General features: G+C 40.1%; 1 protein-coding gene across 1 annotated transcript in view; it reads right to left on the bottom strand.

Annotated features, from left to right (window-relative positions):
• Positions 1-8374: 8374 nt before the first annotated feature.
• MINDY4B (MINDY family member 4B) overlaps positions 8375-26826 on the bottom strand; it is a 31008-nt gene continuing 12556 nt past the window's right edge. Inside the window, exons 8-12 of the mRNA XM_016156441.2 lie at positions 22957-23027; positions 21283-21355; positions 20205-20366; positions 10268-10448; positions 8375-8677 (exon numbers count right to left, since the gene is read on the bottom strand). Coding sequence (XP_016011927.2) covers positions 8535-8677; positions 10268-10448; positions 20205-20366; positions 21283-21355; positions 22957-23027 — 630 coding nt within the window. The 3' untranslated portion in view covers positions 8375-8534. The remainder of the gene's footprint in view (positions 8678-10267; positions 10449-20204; positions 20367-21282; positions 21356-22956; positions 23028-26826) is intronic.

The raw sequence follows: 26826 nt of genomic DNA, 5'->3' as shown, positions 1-26826 counted from the left end.
TGTGCATGTAATAATTCCTTCCTTCTCTTACCCTGGCAATTCAGACACTGGAATCTATCTGATGTTATTTTGAACTGGATTCACAACTCGGAAATGACTCATCATGTGCACACTCACACAGACCTCACCTGTGATCTGGTACTGCCAACAGCTGGTTCTACAGTGACTGTTACATTCATTCAGCTAGCTCATGAGCACACATTCCCCCTGCCCCCAACACACACACACACACACACACACACACACACACACACACACACACGTGGTTTTAAATTGGTTAATTAATCTGTCTGCTTTTAAGCAGTGGTCAGGCAGATTGCTCACCTGCCACTTTGTTTTGCCTGTCAGGCTCTCTGTCTTTCTGGCCAGTCAAGTCTGATTAGTTTTTGTACAATGTGGCTTTTGGGGCTGCTGCTGAAAGAAACCTGTGTGCTCCCTGCAGCATACCTCCTGCAGATGGTTGATGGCTGTCAGCCACTCAAACACTACGGGGAGGGAGGGGAAAGAGTGCAGTGAACTTGGGTATCCTTCTGGAAAGGAAGGGTCCAGTTGCATTTCTCCTTGTGGGCTTATAATTTGAAAACAAAAGCTAATTAGAGGTCAGGGGACTTGATCAAGTAGGGAGGTCTGATTTCGGAGTGTAAAATAGGCCAAATATCAGTTTCTTTTTAGGGAACTGTGTTGGTTATGTTGCTGGAGGGGGATGATGATGAAATTTTTACCACCTCCCTGCCCCATATACAGTTACTCCTCTCCAAACACTCTGTTTAGAGAAAGAGGCTTTTTATTCCTGCAAATTTATGACCCCTTTCAAATGAGTGGTATCAGTACTCCCTATAAAGGGCTATTTTTATAACAGCTTTATTGAAATATAATTTACATTCCACAAAGTTCACCTGTTTAAATGTTCTATACAGAGTATGTAACCACCACCATAATCTGATTTTAGAATATTTTCTTTATCCCAAAAAGAAACCTTGTACTCATTAGCAGCCACTGTCCATTTCCTCTTCCCACCTACCCTCTCCTTACCCTAGGCCTAGGCAACCACCTATCCACTTTTTGCCTCTGTAGAGTTCCCTATTCCCATTATACACACACACACACACACACACACACATTATATGGCCTTTGTGACGGACTTCTTCACTTAGCATAATATTTTGATGTTCATCTGTGTTATAGTCAACCAAGATGTCATCAATGTATGTCATTCCTTTTATGGCTGCATAATAGTCCATTGTTTGGGTACATGATATTTTGTTTATCTGTTTATCAGTTAATGGACCTATGGGTTATTTCTACTTTTTTAATATTATAAATAATGCTAATATAAATATTTGCATGCGATTTTTTTGTGGACATATGTTTTTGTTTTTCTGGAGTATCAATCTAAGAGTAGAATTGCTGGCTTGCTGGCTAATGTGGTAACTTTATATTTAACGTCTTGAGGAACTAGCAAACTGTCGTCCAAAGTGGCTGCACAATTTTATATTTTTACCACCAATGTGTGGTGGTTCCAATGCCTTTGCATCCTCACCAACACTTGTCTTTTTTATCTATAGTCATCCTAGTGGGTATGAAGTGATATTTCATGTGGTGTTGATTTGCATTTCCCTAATGATGGTGAAGATCTTTTAGTGTGCTCATTTATCCATTTGTAGATCTTCTTTTAAGAAATGTCTATTCAAGTCACTTGCACATTTAAAATCGGCTGTCTTCTTATTTTTGAGTTATATGAGTTCTTTATATGTCCTGGATACAAGTCTCTTGTCAGATACGTGATTCACAAATGTTTTCTTCTTGTCTGTGGGTTGTCTTTTCTGGATGGTGTCCTTCGAAGCACAAAAGTTTTTAATTTTGGTGAACTCCAACTTATCGGTCTTCTCTTTTATTGCTTGTATTTTGGTATTGTATCTAAGACATCAAGGCCTGCTACAAAACCACAAAGATTTATTCTTATGTTTTCTTCTAAGAGTGTTTTAGTTTTTACATTTAAATCTATGACCCACTCTGAGCTAAACTTTGTATATGGTGTGAAGTACCTTATTTCACTACTGACACTGGAATTCTTCATACCAACTTTGTTTTTTGCATGTTTATATCCATTCGTCCTGCCACCTTTTTTGAAAAGACTATTCTTTCCCCATTGAATTGTCCTGGCCTCTTCATCAAAAATCAATTGGCCATGAAATATAGGGCTTATCTCTGGACTCATACTTTTATTCCATTGATCTATATATCTATCCTCAAATGTCCTATTTCAGAAAAATCTTTTTTATTAACTATTATATATATGTGGAAAAGAACATATATTGAAATATATAATTTTGGTTAATTTTCACAAGCAAAATTAACTGTGTAGCCAGTACCACTTAGAAATATAACATAATTAGCACCCCACAGCACCCCTTCTACCCTTCCTAGTCACTGCCCCCAAAGGTAACCACTCTCTTGACCTTTATTACCACAGATTAGTTTTGTATGTTTTTGAATTATTTATAAATGAGATCATATAGCATGTACTCTTTCCTGTCTACTTCTTTTCTTCAACACTATGTGTGTAAGATCACCCATGTTGTTGTATGTCGCAGTTGTTCAATAATAACGAATGATTTTTTGAAAGTGTATTATAAAATATGACATTTAATCTTCTTCCTAATTCAACAAACCAATAATTTTCAAATGACAAATGCATGAGATAGATCCCTTTAAAGTACAGAATACATCAATGGATATTAAGGTAATAGTTTGAAAATGCATTGATATGGTTTCACTTTCCACATTGCAACTGACCTTTAGGACATGACTGCTTGTAGAGTTTTGTAGTATCAAAAAAGAATAGCCCCAGAGCTTTTAAATTTCTCCTTCCTTCTCAGCTAAATATCTATGTGAGGCCAGACTTTCTTCATGTATTTCAATGTCAAAACATATCACAACAGATTGAACGTGATAGCAGATAAGAGAAGAGGCTGTCCCATATTTTTGTCCATTAAACAGATTTATAGACATATTAAAATAATGCTACTCTTTTCATTAATTTTTCTTCTTTGGAAAAAAATAGGTTTTTTAAAATAAAATCTAATCTTAGATTAATATGTAATAGGTTTTATTATTGTTATTTTAAGTGAATTAATAAATATTTAAACAATTTTTTCCATTCTAATTTGAAATAGAATAAATATTAATAACTATAACTCAGAAAAACAAAAGCTCTTTGAGGTCATTGATAAATATTGAGAGTATAAAGGGGTGCTAAGACCAAGAAGTTTGAAAACCATTGATCTAGTGGGTAGTTAGGCACTTAATGCACAAGCATCCAAATAAGTACATAATTATAAACCATGGGGAGTGAGAGAAGAGAGAAGAACAAGGTGCTAAGACAGAGAACCAGGGAGACCTGTAGGTGGAGCATGGTGTCAGAGAAGGCCCCTCTGAAGAAGTGGTTTTAAAGCAGAAATCTGAAGAACTTGACAGGGGTGAAGATTATTGTGGCCTAGGGAACAGCATGTGTAAAGCCCCTTAGGGATGATCTTGGCTTGCTTGGGTGGAGCACAGAGATGAGGAGAATGGCATGAGATGGGTCTGGCATAAGATAAGTCAGGAGCTAAATCTTAAAGTCTCTTGTAAAACATGTTAAGCTTTTGGCATTTTCTCTGACGTAAATAAAAATAGCTGTAATATGAATTAATGTGCTATGATCAGATTCAAATTTTAAAAGAGAACTGATTGCTGCTTTGAAAAAGGATCGGAAGGGGACAGAGAGAAGGTGAGAGGAGCACTTGGATGGCTAATTTAAAAGCCCAGGTAAGAGACAGTGCCTGCATCAGGAAGGTGACGGTGCAGATGGAACTAGATTAGAGTTCTTGCTATTCTGTTGGAGTGGAAGAGAGCAAGACTCCTAGGTTAAATCAATCCAACCTACTATGCTTAGTGACAACAATTTTAACCACCGCAAAGATTAAATACCCATTACATTAATTTTATAATAATTTACTTTTTATGGATATTCTGACTAAAATGCCCATATTTACTTTAATAATTATATTGGATAATGAGATTGGAGAAAGTCACTCTAATACCACCATCTTGTGGTCAGTGGTGAGAATTTTTTTTAATTGGGTTCGATAAATGAAAATGAAAAAAAAAAAAAGAAACACTAAGTTCCCCAGAAGGTATACCAGTTATTAGCAGTCACTTTAAGTTCTTCTTGGAAGGAGATGGGATATGAATACATTCAACAGAATTATCCTGAAAATCCTGGTTGAGTGAATAGATAGATAGATAGATAGGTAGGTAGGTAAAAAGAAGTAGATAAACAAACTTGATCCTCTCTGGTGGATTTTAATACAGAGTCATTGACTGAAAATACCATTTATTCATTCATTTATTCATTATAAAAAGAGTCCCACAAATTGTAGAAGCTCTAGGCTTCACATAACCGGGAGCTTGAAATAACTTTTATATAGGCTATCACCTGAGGGCTACCTCCTCTATCTCTGGCTGCTCCTTCTCTGCCTCCTTTCCAGGCCCATGACACCTTACTTGACTACTGACACTGCAATGCTCCCTCAGGGCTCAGTTTTAGGCCCAGTTTTCTTCTTGTTTCTATTCTCCCTAAGCAATTTTATTCCAGACCATCACGTTACTTACCATTAGTGACTCCCACATATTCCCAGAGTCCAAAACTCTCTTCTGAGTCCCAGATCCTTATTTCTAACCCACTTATTCTGCCTCTCCATGTGAATGTTCATGTCTAAGGCTGAACCTGCAACTTTCTCCCCTCCAAATCAATGGAGGCACAATCTTTCACCAGACCCCGGAACACTGACGGTGCCCATGGAACACAGCCAGCTGCCCACAGGATGAGGCACCACTTTGAAGCCTCCCATCACTTTTCTATTTGAAGGTCCAGGTTTGAGTGTGAAGTTCTAGTACCTAAGTGAAAACATAAAGCAGTTTGAACCTAATACCATCTGGAAATCCTTAGGAGGTTCACATTATCTTCGCACCTGCCACAGAGAAGAACAATCAACTCTGATTTTTAGAAGGGACTGAAGCCATTCATGTCTTGCTGGAATCCCTCCCCCAGCAGCCCTGGCAGACCACGCCACCATCCCAGTTGTACCCTCTTTCCTCTTTACATTTTTCTCTTAAAGAAACTGGTAGAAAGAAATCCAACCATAAAAGTACCGAATGAAGCTGCACCCAATGCAGTCTACCACTAAGTCACTGAAGAAGCATCCTGCAGACATGACTACATACCTGTGAACTCGCTGAACAGTTACACTGGCTCTGTGTTCCATGCAGCAGAGATGAGCGCCAGTTTTCAAACTGGAAACTTAGGTATCATTCCTGACTCTTTCTGTTCCCTCCTCTCCCTTCCCCTGAAATCAGCCTCTTGCCTCAGTATATTTTACCCACTGAGTGGTTTCTCCTGAGTGGCCCACTTTGGTCTACCTTTATTGCTACCACCCTGGTCTGGCATTTCTTGCCTAGACCACTGCTACCACTGCTATAGCCTCCTAACTAGCCTGCATCCACTCTCGGCTCTTGCCAATCCATTCCCTACACCAAGCCATTTTTTCAAAATGCAGATCTTACCAGGTGACTGACACCTTCCAGAGCTGCCCATGCCTCCTCATCTGCACTGCCTCGTGGGTTCTTAACCACCTCTCCAGCTGCTGTTCAGCCACTCTCCACATTGCTCTCTGCACTGCAGCCCCACCAGCTTCTTCTTTGTCCCTCAAGCTCACCACCACAGGGATTTGCACTTTCTCGTCCCTCTACCCCTCTCTTAATAATCTCTCCTCAGCCTCCCTACCTCAGCTTAACAGTCTATTCCTCAGAGATACCTTTTCCCTTAACTTTCAGGCCTTTATTATAAGATAGTACACACCAGAAATCTCTTCCCTCTGAACACTTATCTCAGTCAGTGTTCAAGTTTCTATTCCTGAAAGTGGTTTGTTTTATTAATGTCATCTCAAAAGAGCCTCAGAGGGGCCACGGCGGGTTTTGCTTGCAGTGTTTCTCCAGCCCCCAGCACAGTGCCTGGCACACGGGAGAGGTTAAAAAGTTCCCTGCATGAACAGCTGTATCTCTAAAGCAATCACAACAGTCCACAGTACATATCCATAGTTTGCATTACTCATTTATAAATAAAATCGGGTCCAAGTGTGACTGAAGGTTGCATAGTGCAATGCCAGACCCAGCCAGTGTGAGGTGAAGGGAATCTTTGGCCTCCCTGCCCCTGGTCTTGTCTCACCCGGTCTTCTGACACTGGTGAGCATATACTTGAAGAAATGTTACACACACCTTCTTTAAGAACAAATAATAATTTTGAGAAACATGCCAGTCCAAGTTGGTATTTGAGAAAAAGAAAAGTATGTGGCATCTTCTCGAGGACCTAGTCCCACTAAAGGTAGTCAGTTTAGGTAACTATTCAGAAAAATTATCTCCATCTTCAAGCTTTCTCCTGCTATATTGTTCGAGAAGCTGAAAGGACAATTAAAATCATTTTCTTCAAAGCACAGAGAGTTCAAAGATAAACTGATGGTCCCAAAAATGTCTAGCTACTTTTAAATAACGTGTTTTTACCTTAAGAAAAAAATTCAAGTATTACTAGGTGCTCTGTTTATAAGATAAAATAAAAAAACTTATTTTCACTGAACATTGACATATGAAGTGATTCATATGAAGTGATTAATACCTTTATATATAAAAATTATTATGCCTTTATATATAAAACATAGATACTTACTCTTGCCTCTATTATTTCACTTATGTACAGGTTTGTTCCAGGAATAATTTAAGACAGATTACAACCACCTCTAAGATATGGCAAAATAATATAACTGAAAAATTAATTAAAAGTTTAAAGGAAAAATACAGTAGGGACAGAAAATAAATTTAGAAATGAGGTCAATTAAAAAATGCCTTTGGTAAGAACTAATACACTGCCAGGTGGTGCTGCTGGTTGTCTGCACAGCGGTCGTCCCCCCTTTTTTCCTTCTATGGAAGTCAAGTGTCCTATGCTTAGTCCTAGGGGATGAACTGTGACTAAAAGGGTCATGGACCCTTACCTGGACTGTTTGTGTGAGACACTTGCAGTGAGACCTTTCATGTGTGACCGAGAGCTCTCTCAGTCATGCACCTATCACAGTTTCCTGTTTGGCTCTAAGCTTTCCGACAGTCCAGTCCAAAAGGGGCATTAGTTAGAAATAATTCAGAGTCCATAAAACAAAAACGGGGCTGCACCTCGGGAAAAGTACAACATTGCTAAGACTAAGACCAAATGAGATGAGGGTCTGTAGGGATCCACTCATTTGTCCAAGGTATTTAAAATCCCAAATGAAAACACCAATGATAAAGATACTATAATTGGCAATCCAAGCCGAATTGGCTTTCTCTTTTGACATAATTTACTATTCACCTTGAAGTTTCATTTTCCATATGCTCCTTAAGCTAAAGCAATTTTCCTTGAGCCAAATAAAAATGCATTAACAAATTAACTTGGAAAATGGATACAGAAAAGTTGTTCTTTGCAAACTAACATTTGGCTTGTGAATACAAAGCTCTAAGTCTATGAGTTGGCAGACCAGTGGGGAGGGTAGGAAAATGTTCTAGATGCTTTCCATGTACTTCTTTAGAAAGACTATATGTCTTACTCTGTGTATTTCCTCAGAAAAAGTATAGGCATTCCACAGGACAGAGTAAGATCATATTCTAGAAAGATGTGTTTTCCCTTTGAACCATGACGTAAGAAGAATTATATTTTTATATATAATTTAGTTTCATCTAGGAATCAGACTTCTTTCTCAGTTTATCTGTTTGTTTAGATATTTATATCCAGCTTATAAAGAAATAAACACAACACTGATAGAAAGAATGTCTCCTGTGTGCTCGCCATGAACCCACAAGTCAACTGCCATAGATGCCAGTCTACTACAAATAGTCTCTGCTTTGAGTCTGAAGAAGCCCACTTACTATTTTAAAGATAAGAACTTGCTAATGTGGGCACATGAAATGTAACCTTAGAAAGGAATGCTCTCCATACCAGGAAGTCTTTGAGAAGACTTGAGTTCTTGCCATAACTGAAAATCTGATGATGACTTCATCTCCAAAGAAAAGGTAGCTACCTGCTTCCATAATCTTCATGGAGAATCACACCGAGAAAAGACTAATTTAAAAATAACATGCAGGGAAGAGACTCCACTCTCTCTTTTGAATAAAATAAAGAAACTAGTTTATATGAATATAGAGAATACACCTTGCAGACCCTGCTGTAAGGGCCTATGCTTCTCCTATGATACTAAAAGCAACTGCAGAGGGCTTAACAGAGACAAATGATAACAACAACAACAATAACAACAACAACAATAACAATAACAACAAAGGAGAAAAACAGCCAATAGGGTTTTTCTGTGGGGCCCGTGAATAAAGAATATAGAAGTGAAATGGTCTCTCCCCAAATTAAGCTTTGTATCCCAGCACTTCTGATACTGTAGACTTTGTTGTACATCCTGATTTTCTCCTTAGAAAAAGGGAACACTTCCATTCCAGTCGATGGTGGCCTCTCTCCATTTGGTTCTGATCACCATCTCCACTGGAGAAAACCGTTTTCCTGGTCTCTTTTCATCCTCACACTGGTCCCTCTCCCAGTGATGGGAGTGAGTATCTGAGGGAGGAACAGCCGGCATGTAGACCCCAGCCCATTCACATCTTTCCAGGAAAAGCCAAGATGGAAGGTAAACAGGATGGGTGGTCGGGAGTTGGGCTCAGCAAGTTGTGTTCCTAGAACTGGTTAAGCAGATGGGGATGGTGTGTAGAAACTCCCCACACAAAACAAATGCGTGGTAAACTGAGCTGTTGTGTATTTTGGAGCACGAATATTGATAAGTCATGTAATGCACGTTCCAACACCATGATAAAACACAGAGGCAGGTGTAGGTCGCTGACAGTATAAGGGAAAACAGCAAAAGGGGAGAACTATCACCTCTCAATGCTTCTAAGGATACCTTTGCATTTCTGGGTGAAGGGTGAGGTATTCTAGTGAGATAGTCAAGAACAGGATTCAAGGCCCATATTTGTTTCATGTGACATATGAGAAGGTGCTTAACATCTCTCAGCCTTATTTATTCAATTAGTAACTATTTACTGGCCACCTCTGTTTCCTCTATGTAAAAATAGATATTATAGTATTTATCTCATATGATTGTTGGGAGAATTTAATGGGTTACTGTATGCAAAGCTTTCAACACGGTACCCGGAATGGAATGCTTGTGCTGCAGGTGAGCTAATTAAAAAATAAGGCTTTCCTCAAGGAAGAGAGTAAAGTAGAAATGATAATATATTTTAAGGAACATATTGTCAATGTCCCAGTAAATTAAATGGGCTAATATATATTTCTCATAATTAAAGAAAAAAAACTGGGAGCTGCATAGATCAAACAGTCACTAAGGTACTTCTCCAGATTTAGTTATAATAATGGAAAGTTGCTTAATATCAGGACTGTGATGCTAAATGCAGAGAGTCAGACATCAAATCAACAAGGCTCCTTCAGTGAAGCCAAGGTACCAGATACAGACTCCCACCCAGTTTCATCACTTTTATTCCCTCGTCCAAAACTCCAGTGTTTTAAGACATGGGTAGTCTTTTTACCTTGTAAGTTAAAAAAATTCAGGTTGAAATTAAAATGTAATGACCTGTGTGGTTGTTGCTTCTCCCTTCGTACTGGAACTTTCTAAATAGTGCAGGGACTATTCCTTGGATTCATTGCTTTCCTCATGTCTAGCACTTAGTAGCCCCTCATAAATGCACCATCAGTTTGCTTACCTGTGTTACTGGATGATCATTTGATATTCAGTTGTGGGATCGGATTGGCCAATTGGAACCCTCTCCTCGCAACCCATTTGTTTTCCCTGTTCTTCCCTCAGGCATTAAATGCCTTATGCTCAAAGATAAAAGACCCTGCAGAAGGCTTTTTGGAAACTGGATTCCACCTGTTTTCTTCTCTAACCAAGAGGTCGTTTGTTGCTTTGTGTTACTTCTAACCCCCTGCTCTTATTTATAGCAGGGTTAGAATTCCCAGGTTACAGTGTGGGGATTAGGCCCCTGGGGTTCATGCGTGGGTTTCATTTCAGAAATCAAGCCTAAGTGTTTTCCTGCAGACCTAGCATGAATATCCATCCGCAGAGCTGTTAAACATCGGCAGCTCATCTATTTGAGCACGTTAAAGCACACAGCACTTCAAGGCTGAAATGCTCACCTACTGTAAGACGCGCAAGCTTTTTCTCTGAGGACTGGCCACTGTAAAAGTGCAGATCAAAGAGACGCTCCATTTTCCAATCTGATAAGAGCTGCCTGTTTGTGCTGAAAAGGACGCTGTAACTTCCATTGATGTTGCACAGCCAAATGGGTACTTTGGGAGTCTTCAGCATGCTGCCCACCTGGAAGGGGAGAACGGAGTGTGGATGAATACACAGATTTTGCCACGTCACAGCAGAGGCTGATACAACATCATAATCGAAAAGCAACCCTGAGGCATTTCGTTGCACTCATAGCTGGGCAGGGCACTGAGCGTGGAGTTAGATATGGAATGAAAGCTTCATTATGAATGAATTAACAATTATGAATGGTGTGATGCGGTGATGACCTGTTACCTTTTAACGGATTTTATTTAAAAATTTTTTTAGGGTAGCCTCATGGAAGAAGGTGGAATCACTTCATTTGCTTTTGAAGTGAGGTGAAGAATATACAGAACATTTTTTTTTCTATTTAAAGAGATAAACGTAAGCGACATGGAAAAAACTATCATTTCCATGCGATGCTAAGGGGAGCAACTGGATCCTCTGCCTTGGTGCATTTTACCATAACTGTAGGATCCAATTCTGTCTTTTTTATTCTCAGTCCTCAAAGCTGTACTGTGTGTTCAGGAATAAATTTTGTCTTATGGGAAATCCAGCTTTGAAAAATTACGTGTTTTGTGAACCCGAGCATTAAAGGCTAATAACTTGACATTTTGATTTCTCAATAGTTCTATTCAAATCTCGTTTTTCCTTTAGTTTAAATTCTTCAGTTGTGGGTGAGTGGGTGAATCAGAGATGCTTTTGTCTTTAAGCTTTTCACTTTTCACTACCACAGAAAAATTATATTACTGTGTTTGAAAAAAAAATGACCCATTTTAGTTGATAGTTTAAAAAGGGATACAAGCCTAGTACCCAAACCTGGACTTGCTCACAGTGGGTGTAGGATTCACTCATCTACTATCACACGAGCATCTCACATATCAAACGTTGAGCAAGTTGCCCATTGAATACATGAGAAATAGAGCACAGAGGATGTGCCATTGAGGCAGCCATTCTAGAATCCAGCCCCAAGTTCCAAATAACATTGAAACCATGAACTAGTTATAACATAAGCACTTTCTTTCTTAAGCCTTCTTGGGATGACACCTTCTGTAAAAAGGTAATATAGAATCAAACTGTGATCCACAGAATGTGGAATTATTAGGGCTGGAAAACTTGGATAAAGCAATTAGGAAATTGTGTTGGAAAACGCCGTTCCTTTTGAACTTCAGGTGGATATTCTGGCTGCTTTTAAACCAATGAGAGTTCTTGTAAAGTATGTCTTTGATGTAATAGAATATAGGTACATATGGTGTTGTTTCACACAATCTTTGTAATGTAGGCAAAATTCAGCTGGCACTCAGAAAACATACTCTACAAGGTGCTGACACCACACTATTGTTACTTTATGCCACAAGGCAACAGTTTTCTTTCTTGAACTCAAAATTATTCAAGATTTTATTAGGATAGGAGGAAAATGAAGTATAGTGGACCCTTGAACAACGCAGGTTAGCAGTGCTGACCCCCTGGGCAGTTGAAAAGCTGTGTATAACTTTTGACTCCCCCCAAAACTTAAGGTGTTCCTCATTATCCGCAGGGGATTGGTTCCAGGACCCCCGCAAATACCAAAATTCACTTAAGCTAAGTCTACCATATAAAAAGTTGTAGATCAATGCATACAGATATTTTATTGAAAAATATCTGCATATAAGTAGCCTGTACAGTTCAAATTTGTGTTGTTCAAGGGTTAACCTCCAACCCCCAGAGTGGCCATACAGAGACCCCACACTGAACAGGCAGAGACTCCACACTGAGAGATTCTGGTGAAAGAAAAATGTCCGGCACAGCTGTGATGGTGCTTGGCCATAAACTCTCAGAGGCAAGCCTTATTGATTACAGCTGAGAACACATCTGGCTTAAAGTGAGTCCTGCAAAAAACAAGCAAAGCAAACCCCAGTTGAATCCAGCCAAATATTACATTCCCTCCCTTTTTTTTTGGCAGACCACATAATCTATTTGACTGGAATTTTTAGTTAAGAATTTGTATTGCTTTTAGATAGACACAGCTTATCAGCTACTTCCCCCCTCCTCAAGCAGGGTTCTAAATATGTTTTATTGGTGAGATTCCACCAATGCAGAATTTGTTCATGCTGCCTCGTGTTGCCATGGTAAAAAGGAAATTAAATTGTGATACAGTGGTGCTATAAATACAATACCTTTCTTCTTAAGTTCACTCATTGTGTAATAAGCCCAATAGGTTCACATTACATGCAGCAATCAAGGCTTTTCATAACGTGTATCATTCAAGCCAGTATAAAATTATAAGGATAGGAAGAAGGGTAGACAAACTCTAAAGACTAGAAGGCAAGAGTTGAGTCCATGTGATTCCTTTTTTTATGTTATCTAGAACAGTGGCACTTAGAATGTGCTTTTGCATAATGAGCTTGATAGTGCAAGTCCCAAGACCCCAGTTTAGTAATCTGAACAGGAGAAAGGGGTTGGAAACTTTGTGCTTTCTTTGCTGATTCCTGGAGAAGTTTCGAATGCATAACTGTTAATGGTCTGGCGCTCATCTCTGCTGCATGGAACACAGAGCCAGTGTAACTGTTCAGCGAGTTCACAGGTATGTAGTCATGTCTGCAGGATGCTTCTTCAGTGACTTAGTGGTAGACTGCATTGGGTGCAGCTTCATTCGGTACTTTTATGGTTGGATTTCTTTCTACCAGTCTCTTTAAGAGAAAAATGTAAAGAGGAAAGAGGGTACAACTGGGATGGTGGCGTGGTCTGCCAGGGCTGCTGGGGGAGGGATTCCAGCAAGACATGAATGGCTTCAGTCCCTTCTAAAAATCAGAGTTGATTGTTCTTCTCTGTGGCAGGTGCAAAGATAATGTGAACCTCCTAAGGATTTCCAGATGGTATTAGGTTCAAACTGCTTTATGTTTTCACTTAGGTACTAGAACTTCACACTCAAACCTGGACCTTCAAATAGAAAAGTGATGGGAGGCTTCAAAGTGGTGCCTCATCCTGTGGGCAGCTGGCTGTGTTCCATGGGCACCGTCAGTGTTCCGGGGTCTGGGGGGCTCATCGTGTTATCTAATGAGAACTCTGTTTTTTCGAAAATTTCACCCACTGGGCTGTGACATTGTGATTGAAAGACGTGTGTTTTTGCAGTCTCTGCAATTCTATCCCATAGTAAGATGAGATTTAATTCGGGAGACAGGCAGCATTACAGGATGGGTTTCACCTCAGCAGAATCTGTTAGGCAGCACGTTGGTTCTCTTTTGAACTCAGAAACCTTTCTTTTTATTTTTTTTCTTAAAAATTACTGGGGTGGCATTGATTAATAAAATCAAATAAATTTCAAGTGTATCATTCAACCAGAAACCTTTCTTATGTTTGGTTTTAATTATCGGTTTATACATTTCGTCGTTTGATTTAGAGCACCCGTCCTAGGCAGAGGTCCCTAAATACTGATAAAGTGCTTTATACCCAGTTGGCATATGTAGTCCCCATGCCTCAGAACAGAAAGGAAGGGGAGTGACTGTAGGGTCTTCAATCCAGTGATACTTAGAGCACTGCTTTAGAATCACATCCGTGTCTTTCTTGAGCAAAATTCTGCTTTGCATGGTGTTGCAATTCTATGATAAAATATTGTGAAATATTATATGGGTCTTCTGGTTAGCACGTCTCTGAGAGCCACTGAGCTTGTCCTGACAGATGCGGTCTGCCAAACCAGCAGGTAAAGGGGAAAAGACACTTTAGAGAGTTTGTGTCCCAAGGACCTGCGGTTCACAATCAATTTGAACTCACAACTGCTATAACCTAGAAGTCAATGAATAAAGTTCAAGCTTGCTAAGCACAGCCATTATCCATTCTAAAACATAGCCATAATTTTGCCACCACCAAAATATTAGAGTACATAAGTGTACCTATAATAGATATTAAAGGTTATGTAATATAAGTCTACTTCTATATGTGACTATGTAGATAGGATAGGTTATAAAGCACTTATTGTAAACACTTTTATAATAAAGTGTTTAACACTTTATCAGAAAACAAGCAAAGATGATAATGGTAGGCAGTGAGGCTCAATGAGCAGAATGTGGACAGATCTGGGGTCATAACACTGGCGCTGACACTTGGGCGACTGACACCTTTCTCAGTTTGCAGTTTCTCTTCTCTAAATGAATGGCCAAACAACAGATACTGGACTTAAACTAACACTGATTACAACTTTGAATGGAAGTAAGGATGAAATGAAAGGAAATAGCATTGTGAGTGGCTAAAAGAGAGCCTGGCACACAGGACACACTCATACATGTGGTGTTAGCACTACAGTGAATAAATAAGCTTTGAATACGCAGTAAGTCCTCATTTAACGCTGTTGACAGGTTCTGAGACTTTAAGCAAAATGATGTATAATTAAACCAATTTTACCATAGACTAGTTGATACAAAACAAGAGCTAATTTCTAATGGTATCTCATCAGCATTATAAAGAAACAATGTTGAATGAAATTAGTTGAGGACCCGCTGTACTTTCTTTAATCACCAGTTTCAAGGATGATTAAAAAATATATAAAAATTCTCCATATAGAATTAGTGTATAGATAATTATTTTAGTAATATAATGAGTTATGGATTTCTTTTATCCTAAAATAATGAGCTGATATAGAAGGAATAAAAAAGCACCTTCAGATAAAACTTTTTACGTGTACATGTATATGTCTAACATATTCACATATCTTAGAGTTCAGGTAAGAAAACTAACCACCAGCCTGTATTTGCTCTTTAATACATTTGTTCTGAAACCAAACTCCATCCGTTATGACAGAGAAAACATAATGCACACCCTCAGGGTTTCAAGCCATTAGTGTACAATTTCAGGCAATTTTCACTGAGGGTAGGATTTATAGAAGTCTCCCTGGGGACAGAACACTGAATCTAAGAAAGAAGGATGAAAAGCCACATTAATGTCACTTTTCAAAAAGATTAAAGTATTGTGGATTTGATTTCTATGTATATTTTAACCCGAGCGGTTTCTATCTTTTGCCCTACTTTATGTTTGTGGGCAAGCATTACAATGGTGGTCCTGTTTGGTGTATTTTGCCCTCTTCCAGCAGGAAATATTATTTTTTTACCTTATGCCCCACCCTCTTGACTGACTTTAATAAGGTCCTGGCAAATATTTGCTTTATTATTGGAGATTCTTTTAAGATCTGCAGGTAATTTTGTTAGAGCATGATTTAGCAGCCTTGTTGGTCTGAGCTGACTTGTGTAGAAAGAAATATGGTCCAGAATAAATGGTAGCACTGGATGACTGTGAATTCCTGACTCTTTGAGGTTCTCGCACCCTCTTTCTCTCTGCCCCCGCCCCCCATATTCTTTGATATAGTCTCTTCCTTCAGAGCAACTTAGTAGCTATTTAGCAAACACCTGTTTACTTTTAATTTAAGACAATCTGAAACTTGTTCCCAAAGCCTTGCAAATGTTACAAAGAAACAGAAAGAAAGTTGTCAACCTTTCAAATATTGATTGAAAGAAGATCTCCTTTTTTGTAACGTCAACTGAAAGAACTAGTTTCCCAGTTCTACACACCATGAATTTAATCATCAAAACCTAAGATTTTTCCCCCTTTCTTTTGGAGCAGTAGTTCAACCAGGGGCAATTTTGCCCCCCCCCCCCAGGGGCACATTTAGCAGTGTCTGGAGACATTTTGGTTGTGGCACGGTGGGGGGATGAGGGGGGTGAGGGGGTGGAGGGGGTGGGGGGCGGCAGTGCTACTGACATCTAGTGAGTAGAGGCCAGGGATGCTGCTAAATGTTCCCCAATGCACAGGACAGGCCCCACCACAAAGAATTATCCAGTCCAAAATGTCAGTAGTGCTGAGGTTGAGGAGCCCTCCTCTAGAACAGAGGTTTTTAACTCTGGCTGAACATTGGAATCATCTGTGGGCTTTTAAAAACTTTGATGCCCAGGTGCTCCCAGACCAAATAAAATAGTTATTTAATAGGACTAGCTATACAATCGGTGAGGTCTAGTTCAAAATGAAAATGTGAGGGTCTTCGTTCAAAAAGTTTAAAGAATTTTAAGACAGCAACAGCAGAGCTGTAAACCAAGTGCAGGGCCTTCTAAGTGTGGGGCCGTTTGCGACTGCACAGCTCCTGCACACATGAATCTGGCACTGTTCCGGGGATACCCTGGGCATTCTTGGGTTTAAAATCTCTACAGGTGGGTCAAAGACTTTGACACCTCACCAAGGACAATATAAAGATGGCAATTAAGCATATTCAGAGATGCTCCACATCACATATTATCAGGGAAATGCAAAATAAAACAACAGTGAAATACCATTGTACACCTATTAGAATGGCCAAAATCCAGAACACTGACAACACCAAATGCTGGTGAGGATGTGGAGCAGCAGCAAGAACTCTCATCCATCGCTGGTGGAAATGAAAAATGGTGCAGCCACTTTGGAAGGCCATTGGCAGTTTCTTTCCAAACTAAATGTATTCTTACCATACACTCCAACAATTGTCCTCCTTAGTATTTACTCAGAGGAGTTGAAAACTTATATATACACAAAAACCTACACATGAATGTTTAAAGCAGCTTTATACATAATTGCCAAAACTTGGAAGCGACCAAGTTGTCTTTTGTAGGTGAATGGCTAGATAAGCCATGGTACATCAATTGAATGCTATTTATTCAGTGGAACATTACTCACAATATTCCAATGGAATATTATTCAGTGCTATAAAGAAATGAGCTATCAAGCTGTGAAAACACGCAGAGGAAACTTAATGCATATTACCAAGTGAAAGAAGCCAATCTGAAAAGGCTATATACTATGATTTATGTAGAATGTATGACATACATAGTGTGATTCCAACTATATGACATTCTCTGAAAGGCAAAACTGTGGAGACAGTAAAAGGATCAGTGTTTGCTGGGGTTTGCGGGGAGGGAGGGTTGAGTAGGTGGAGCACAGAGCATTTTCACAGAGGGCAGTGTGTCCACTCTGTCTAATGCTATAATTGTGGCTACGTGTCATTATACATTTGTCCAAACCTATAGAATATACAACACCAAGAGTGAGCTGTAATGTAAACTATGAATTTTGGGTAATGATTATGTGTCACCATAGGTTCATCAATTGTAACAAATGTACCACCCTGGTGGGGGATGTTGATAGTGGGGGAGGCTGTGCATATGTGGGGACAGGGGGTACATGAAAAATTTGTGTATTTCCACTCAATTTTACGATGAACCTAACTGCTCTAAAAAATAAAATTAATTAACAGAACAAAATTCTCCAGGTGATTTCAATGTACAGCCAGAGTCAAGATCACTGTTCAAGATCACTGTTCTCAAGCATTTATCACCTATACCCTTCCTACAGCAATCAATGTACGTGTGTATATTGGCCCATGTATGACTCATCTTTGTATCGGACACAGAACCTCACAATTAGTAGAAGCTGAATGAACATGGCCAAATAAATCACTGTTCTTTTATTCCTTGCCACATCTTATGAAGTCTCATAAGTACATGATCATTTTAGCTTGTAAATGGGTTTCAGCACTCGTGCTTTTGTTTACTCTTCACAGCAGTCCTGTGGCTGCAGCACGAGTCCGTAGATGAGGAAACAGGCTGGGAAAGGGTAAGTGAGTGTCAGGGCAAGGCCAGGACCGGTTCCGACACGCTGCAGGAACTCCTTCCCCTTTCTGCCAGGTTTCCAAAGTGTGGTGCACATGTGGCCATTGGTGGCCTGTGGCATGGAGGACAGCGGTAAAGGGGTGAATTTTTAAAGCAAAACATATTTATTTATTTACATATGTATTAGGAAAAAATAGCATGTCAAGTTTGTGGCTCATATTAATGCTGCAGAAAAGGTTAGATTTAAACCTTAAAAGTTAGCTGATTTAAAAAAAGACATTAAGCAAATAATAACACAGGTGGTGTGGAGATATGACAAAGCTTGCAAATTACCTACTCAAATGATCGAAATATGAGAAAAACTGTTAAATCTTTGTCATTTATAATGAGGATATAGTGAAATAATACTGCAAAAGAACTTTGTAATAATAGACAAAGCACTAAAATTATTGTGGCTTTATGCCGCCTCTCCCTCCCCCTCCCCCCCCTGAAACTTGCCCTCAGTGTATTCTGCCATTTTCTCCACACCGAGTCTTGGCATGTTACTGGGTTCTGATGGATACAGCGTGCTTGACCATGGATATCAAATGACCATGCATGGTTGAAAGGAAAAAGTATATACGTATGTAAAATGAAATCTATAAGTCCCCTACTTCTGTCTTAGTTTACCTCATCAATATATGTATATATCAAAGTCTAAGATGAATTCTCAAATTATCTGAAACAAGTGATTAGAAACTTTGTAATAACAAATATAGTCTCTGTTTGGGGTATGTTCAAAGCACAGTCTTTCACATTCATACAGTGGGACTCTTTGCATCCATTAAATATGATGAAGAACATACATTCATTGACATATGAAGATATGTGTGTTAAATGAGAAAAGCAGGTTTCAGAAGAGCAGACTAGAATATATTTATATGAGAAAGAAAGAGAGAAGGAGGCATTCTTGGAAAGATTGACCACCTGGCGATGAGATTGGGTTTATCTTTTTTTTAAGCTTATCTTGTAGCTTATCTGTCATTTCTCATTTTTCTTTGATGGACCTAGATTTCAAACTAGAGGAATAATAAGCAAACTTTTGAAATGCATTTGTACACAAAATATACTAATTCTGCTATAATCACATACTATTGTCCTGATGCCATCAGATGCATGGTTTGTATGTGTCACGAGATACTGATTTCATATAATACATTGTAGCTGGAGCCAACAGTATAAGAGGGGAGATGAATAAAGCTATAGCTGTAAAAGGACTTTATAATGTGTGAAGCTCTGTACACACAAAAGGGTTTTGGGGCTGCAACAGGGAAAGTGAAGGGCAGGACAAGGACTGAGCAGCAGGGGCCTCATTTGGCGCTAGTGGTTGGAAGAGGTTGGGGACAGTGAGGCCTGGGGGTTTGTCACCATCATATTGGATTATACCCCAGATAGTTTCAAGGCCACTCTAGAGAAGCAGTTGCTTTTCTCAGAATTCACCTGGGCTTCCCTGGGTTTTAGAATAAATTTTTTTTTTTTTTTTTTTTTATGAAGATATCATGGAAGCATCTTTGATTTGTGGTTTCAGTGAGTACATTCGCTGTCTCATTTTCTCTCCTGTTTGTTTTTGCAGAATCTCATCTTACTTAATTCTCTCATTGTGCTTTTCAATGGCACATTCTACTTTCTGGTTGTCAAAGGTTGTAAGTCCCCGAGCTGGAAAACTTTTTGAGAGGAGTTTCAAAAGTGGGCCCCCTCAGTGACTTTTTTAAAGCTTTGAGTAATAGAATATATGCATTCATTTGCATAAGTAAAGGATCTGGAAGATACCCATCAGCTGCTGGAAGTATCGATTTCTGAGAAGAGGAACCTGCAGCTGGAGGGGAGAATGCAAGGGGACTTTCCCTTTATCTCTATATTTCAAATTTAAAAAAATATTTGCATATTAGCTGTGTTACCCGTATTCTATATACATAAAAATAAATGAAATAAAATTGAAGCAGGTAGAGTTGGATATTTTTGTTTATATCCCCAAAGCCTCCATGTATGTGTGTGTGTTTGCGGGTGGCGGGGGGGGTGGGGGTGGGAAGGGGGGGTGTAAGGTATGCAAGAAAGTAATAAAGGCAAGCTCATATTTGAACTACCTTAATATAGAGACTTAAACAATGTCAAAATACTGACACCCTAACTGTGTGGCTGAGAACCAGGACACACTTACCTGGGAAAGCCTATCATCCTCTGAGGTGCTCTGACTCCACTGCAAATAGCCAATGTCACTGCGGGTCAAGACTCCGTGCAATATTTCTTGAGACTTTCCATTCTGACAGCCATTGAAGACATTTGGACTTGCTCTTCCAGTTAAAACCATGTTCAAAACTGCCTAGGGGACAGATTTTACAAATATTTACATTTTAGGTAGCAATGACATAAGGACTTAATTTTTTTTCTTTTAATAATCATTTTAAAATGACAATATCTGCTTAAAAGAATGAAAACACACAATATATAATTCTGGAAAAACATATGTCGTGAACATTTGGTAGGGTTCAAACAACAGGTTTTGGCTTTTTTCTTGAGCCATACCCCATAACTTCCCATGTGCCCCCTACCACCCTTCCTCCCCCTACATTTCTTTTAAACTTTGATTTCCATGGTTGTGACTTAAGAAGCATAAAGCTAATATGTTTTTATACTACTTTTCTTTCAGTAATTAGGGATTCCTAGTGGCTCTTGGCAAGATATTATCTAATATTTCTAGAAACTTGGTGATGTAGGGCTCTCAGAAATAAACTAGGAAGGACTATAATGGAAATTAGAAGGTAGAATCTGATAACAAACTCAGGATAGCATTTAGTCTTTCAGAGTTAACTTGATCACTCTTCATGTGTTAAGGGGGGGAAATTTTCAAATGGCCAACTTTTCCTTGCTTGTTTAATGTTTAACCAGAGTATAGTTCTAGGAGATATTCTGTGCAAAGATACGCTAATGTTAAGGGTGTAGTTATCCTGTGCAAAGATATGCTAATGGCTAACTCCTTCTGTAAACCTGCTTGCTCGTTAATGTAATTGTAGGCTTTATAAGCGACCTCCTCTGAAAGCTCAGGGCTGATTCTCTAGTGGGGAGAGTCACTCGTTGGCTGGCTAATAAAGGTTCACAATTCATCTCAATTGGCTCTGTGGGTCTTAAATTTGATTGCGCCATAACACATGTAAGAGATAATATGCTTATTTGAATGAGAGAAATAAAAAAGGTCTAATTCAGATTCCACAATAGAAAGTCAAAGTCTTCCAACCCACCTGCCTGCACAGAAAGCCTCTGGTAGTTGGTCGTAGCAGATGAACAGTGGAGACGTCTAGGTCCTTCTGAAGCCTGCAGAGTGGTAAGAGCCATTGGCATTTGTTAGAGGTGATGACTGCACCGGGAACCTGCAGCCTCTCCTCCCTCTGCCCCTGAATACAAAGCAGCAGTCGTGTGAGCTCGCATAGTCACTGTCCCTGCCACGTGCCTTGCCTGTCTCCATCTCTTACCAGGAACATTTCTAGGACTGGGACTGCCTATGTGACTGGGAAAGCTACGGATGCAGTTGGGGGAAGCCTGTGATAAGTGGTGAGGGAGAAGGGAAAAGCTACAGACCTCACACGTTAGAATCCTTGTGTGTGCGTTCTGATGTTGGGCTCTGTAAAGAAACTGCTCTGAGTGACAAGGGATGCTTGGCTTAGGGTGGTGACACATGATCACTCCAGAGAGCACTGGCCCAAGGCAGAGTTTAACGGGAAAACACCAGTTTAGGGGGTAAGCCCATTTCTTGGCTGTAGAAGGGCAGCCTCTATTGCTTCATCAGAGGCTGGGGCTTGGATTTCTCTCCTGGACATTATTAAAATCAAAGTGGAATGTGGCTCTTGCTGTCACCCAGCGGGAAGTGCTGAGGCCAGTATGAAAGCCATACGTGTTCTTGAAAGAACCTATCCACAGGACAGGAGGTCATACCCTACAGGCTTGGGTCAAGCTAGATGAGTTTCTCAGTAGCATCGGGTATAATTCAGGGCAGTGTTTCCGAAAGTATGGCATGATTTGGGGTAATATTGATATGAGCATTTCAACATTTTTATAGTGATGTCTTTAATACAGTTTTCATTAGCACAGCAAATACATGATTTAAAGGATATTCATGTTTAGAAAGAAATTAATATATAAATATGTATTGATTTAAAGAAAACTGAAGCAAATAATAATGTAGACCACAAAAATGTGATGGTGATATACAAAAGGAAGTTTAGGGAGCATCGCTTCGAGGCTTGGACTTCTCTTCTGGGGCTCTCTACCTCTCTCTGACTCTCGAAAGCTTACTTTTCTCTTAGAGCCCAGAAGAAGGTCCACTTCTTCTAAGGAGCTTTCCTTGACTACCTTATCTGCTGGGAACCCTTCCTCCTCTGGAATCCACTATGACTCAGTGTCTTTATGCTTCATTTGGAATAGGAGGTACAACCAAGGATTTGCCCAGAAGCCCTACGTGTATCTCTTGTCTTTCCCAGGCTGGGTTCTGCAGGAGGTCAGAGCCCTATCTTCCATTTGTATTTCCCACAATGCCAAGAACAGGGTTTTGCATATCATAGGAACAAAATAAATATTTGTCAATATAATTTATTGTACATATAAATAATACAATATTTTACATGAAAATTGTACTAATAATCTTTGGTACGATCTGCCAACATTTATTACCACAGCAGGAAGAAATCTACTCCTGTGCCAGAAAAGCAGATTCAAACTTTCCTGATGACATCCACTTACCCATTAATATGACCATACCGACTACAGGAAAGGACATATCAACATAAGGGTATGCACTAGAAAAATAATAGCACTCATGTTTCCAACAGGGTATGAAAATATTTTCCAGTAGAAGAGTACATGGTTTTTGTGACCCCAGAGCTATAGGAAATACCTGCTCAAAGTTTTGTGGAATTTACCTTTCAAATGTTCTGGAGAAGATGAGACTGTAAAGAAACAGGATGACACCATGGCTTCCTTCCCCTTTGAACTGTTTGGAAAACAAAAGAAAATCATATCTGCCTACAAGCAATGCAGCTATGTACTGTGGGCATGAATTCAAGGATTTACAGCTGGAGACGTTTATTGTCTAGCCGCTTAAAGGACATTTATTGTCTAGCTGTTCTCTGCTTCCCTAGATATATGTTCACTCTCTAATGCATTTCTCCTTCTTTGTTTCAGCCCTGCCAAAGTTACCAGCATTCTCTTGATTTCCAACCTTTCTTTCTTTCCTCCACTTCTGTCTTGTGCTTCTCTTCAAACCCTGGCTAAGATGTAGTGTATCTCTCCTTTTTTCTGGCATTGATCCTAGCCCGGGCCCCAGTGCTGCTCTTGGCTGCCCCTCCTTACTCAGCTTCCCCTCAATCAATGCATTCCTCCTGGTTGTCCCTTTAAACTTAGGGGAGCAGAGAGGACTTATAGAAATAGCTTTGGAGTTACACAGATCTAGGTCCAGAGCCAGTTCTACTTCTACCGACTCCTACTTACTAACTTCTTTGAGTTTCAAACTCCTCATCTGCAATTGTAGATAAAAATACCTTTTCCCCCAGGTGTGTTGCAAAAGTGAAATGACATAATGCACAATACCTACCTTGGTTCTTGGAACATACTGGATCCGCAGCAAAATCAGTATCTGTTCCTCTCTGAGGTACTTCTCCTACCTTTTTCTTGGTCAGGTTACTTTTCATCTAGCAACCTTCTGAAGGTACCCTGTGATCTACAGGATAAAATCTAAACTGACCAACCAACATTCAGGGCCTCTCATTAGTTAGACTTATCTTAGTTTTCTGTCAATACTCTGCCTGCTAAGAAGAAGCTCCTTGGCTGGCTTTCTAGGTTCTTGGGACTAATGCCTCTCCTTAATAGGCATTATATCAGGAAGGCTTCAGCTAAAATGCTGTGCTTTTCCAGTTATGGATTCATTTGCCCCCTTCACTATCTGTGACCTGGCAGTGGCAGAACCCTCAGGCAGGAGACCAAATCCCTGGGGCACAGTAACCAGACAGGAACCCAAACAGACGTACCACAGGGTGTGAGAGAAATGGGGAGATGTGGGGCTCAAGGCAAACTGGAGAACACTGGCGTATTAGTTTACTATCACTGCAGTGGCAAATTACCAAAAACTTGGGGGCTTAAAACAATACAGATTTGTTATCTTATAGTTCTGGAGGTTAGAAGTCCAACATCAGTGTCACAGTGCTTGATTCAAACTGCTGGCATGCCTGTGGTCCTTCCTGAGGCTTTCTGGGAGACTCCATGTCCTTAACCTTTCCAGTTCTAGAAGCCGTCCTTGTTCCTCGGCTTTCGATCCCACCTCATGTAGCCTCTTCTCCCTCTGCTCCTGGCATCACATCTCTTTCTGACTCATGCCATCCATTTCCCTTATAAAACCCTTATGATAATGAAGCCTACCAGGATAAGCGAGGATAATCTCCCATCTCAAAATCTTTAAGTCCTTTGTACCTGTTAGATGTCATCATTCAGCCTACCACAACCTGTCTAATGTGAGTCGCTTTCAGCTAATTGAGGATATGCCAAGTTATAGATCTAGTACAGCCAGATTTTCTGATTTGGGGGGAAAAGCTAAAAATCCAGGTTTTTATGTGGAATTTCCTGTTTGTTTTTGACTGTCATTCACTGAAATTAAACAAACAAAAACGCCATGTGGGTTAATGCTGCAGATATAGATAGGTGTGTTGCTTTCTTATTGCTGTAACAAATTACCAGAAATTTGAATGGCTTAAAACAAGAGGAATGTATTCTCACGGTTATGGAGGCCAGAAGTCTGAAATTAAGATGTCCGAGTAGGGCCAAGTCTCTCTGCAGGCCCCAGGGGAGGATCTTCCCTTGCTCTCCCTAGCTTCCGGCGGCTGCTGGCAATCACTGGTGTCCCTTGATTTGGGAGATGCACCACTCCAGTCTGTGCCTCATTATCACATAGTGTTTTTCCTGAGTATCTGGGTTTATGTCCAAATTTTCTTCTTCTTATAAAAATGCCAGTCGTTGGCTCAGGGCCCACCCAAATCCAGCATGACCTTATCTTAACTTGATTGTTTCTGCAAAGACCTTATTTCCAAGTTGGAGCACATTTACGGGCACTGGGAGAGTGCCTGGGAGTCTGTGCATATTTACAGGCACAGAGCACATTTATAGGACTTGGACATATTTCTTTTTGAGGGGGGATGCAATTGAACCTGTAGTCCTCAGACCTCTGGCTTGAGATCTATGCTTTACGATGGGACATAAGACTGGTATATTTTGATAGTGAATGGTGTTTAACAAAGGTCTGAGTGAGGGCTGGTCGCAAGGTGCAGCCCCTGGTCAGGGAGTGCCCTTTAGAATAGGTATGCATCGAGTTGCCCCTCACTCAGGAAATAGTGCCAGCGCTTCCCCAGTGCGGCCATCACTATAGTCAGTGTGAGTCAGCCAGGGTCTGCACCTGCGCCATGCAGTATACTTCTGTTTAGGGTCCTTATTACTTATTCTGATTCCACTCTTAGTCTTTAATGGAGAAAAGCTCCGATCCTCTGATTCTCAACTTTTAAGAATCCCTTGCAGGTGTGGGCGGGGGGGTGGGGGGGTGGGAGGGGGTGGTGGCTTTCCTGTTAAACCAGACTCTTCCAGATCTGAGTTGAAGAGATGGAAGACAGAGAGGGAAGGAGTTGCCTCTTTTAGCTGGAAGGGTCATTTCTTACACTGTTCCTCTCTGTATAACCCCATTAAACATCTCCTGTCCGCAACAAACAGTCTATGACCAGGCCTCTAGCTTAACATTTCATCTCAGGTATTTAAAATCTATATACTGGTTTTATTAGTTTCACATTGCTGCTGCAACAAATTACCATAAATTTAATAGATTAAATAATATGAACTTATTATCTTATGGTCTAGAGGTCAGAACTCTGAAAGGGGTTTACTGGGCTAAAATCAAGATGTCAGCAGGCCTGCCTTCCTTCCGGAGACTTTAGAGAAGAATATATTTCCTCCCCACTTCCAGCTTCCAGTGGCCCTGCCCACGGTCCTCGGTTCATAATCTACACTTTCCATCTTCAAAGCCAGCAACAGAGGTGACGCTCCTCCCGTATCGCATCACTCTTCCCCTCTTCTGCCCTCCTCCTTCATTTAATGTCCCTTGTGATTACACTGGGCCCACCTGGGTCATCCAAAACACTTGCCCTGTTTAAAGTCGGCTGATTGGCAATCTTAGTTCTCATTTGCCATAGTAACATAACATCCACAGGTTCTAGGGGGTAGGGTATGGGCATCTTCGAGGGGATAATTCTTCTGACTACTATGAAGACCTAAGAGATGGCTGGAGAGGTAGGCCTAAAGGAACCAGTTGAACCAAGATCATAAAAGTGTGGCTGAGAACTTGTGCCTGGTTTTCTGTCTCTATTGCCTTTGGAAGGAAGGAAGCAGTGAGTTTCATGGGTCACATTTCCCCCTTCTGTACAAACCAAAGTTGTATGGCTTCACAGTTACCCTGCTAATTGTCCTTTATTTTCACACTGTAGAGTCCTAATTCTTCAGAAAATCACTTTTCAATCCTTTCTCCACAGAGGAATCTTTTAAAAAGCACCTTCCATTTTCAACCATTACTGTCCTCTACTTTGTCTAATCCCCACCCAGGGAATGGGGAAGAGTTAAGGGGAGAGAACATTGTGGGGCAGGTACTGATAGAAGAGGTGAAACAGGGTCACCTTTTTCAGAGAAGAAGTCATTTCCTTAGCATCAGTTTGAATGGTCATTTTAGCAATTTAGACTAGGGCCTTAGTTGTTTTACTATTTTT

Source organism: Rousettus aegyptiacus, unplaced genomic scaffold, assembly GCF_014176215.1.
Source record: "Rousettus aegyptiacus isolate mRouAeg1 unplaced genomic scaffold, mRouAeg1.p scaffold_m13_p_4, whole genome shotgun sequence".
NCBI classification, from domain to species: Eukaryota; Metazoa; Chordata; class Mammalia; order Chiroptera; family Pteropodidae; genus Rousettus; species Rousettus aegyptiacus.
The sequence above is the reverse complement of the archived record's forward strand: the minus strand, read 5'-3'. Positions and strand labels throughout refer to the sequence as shown.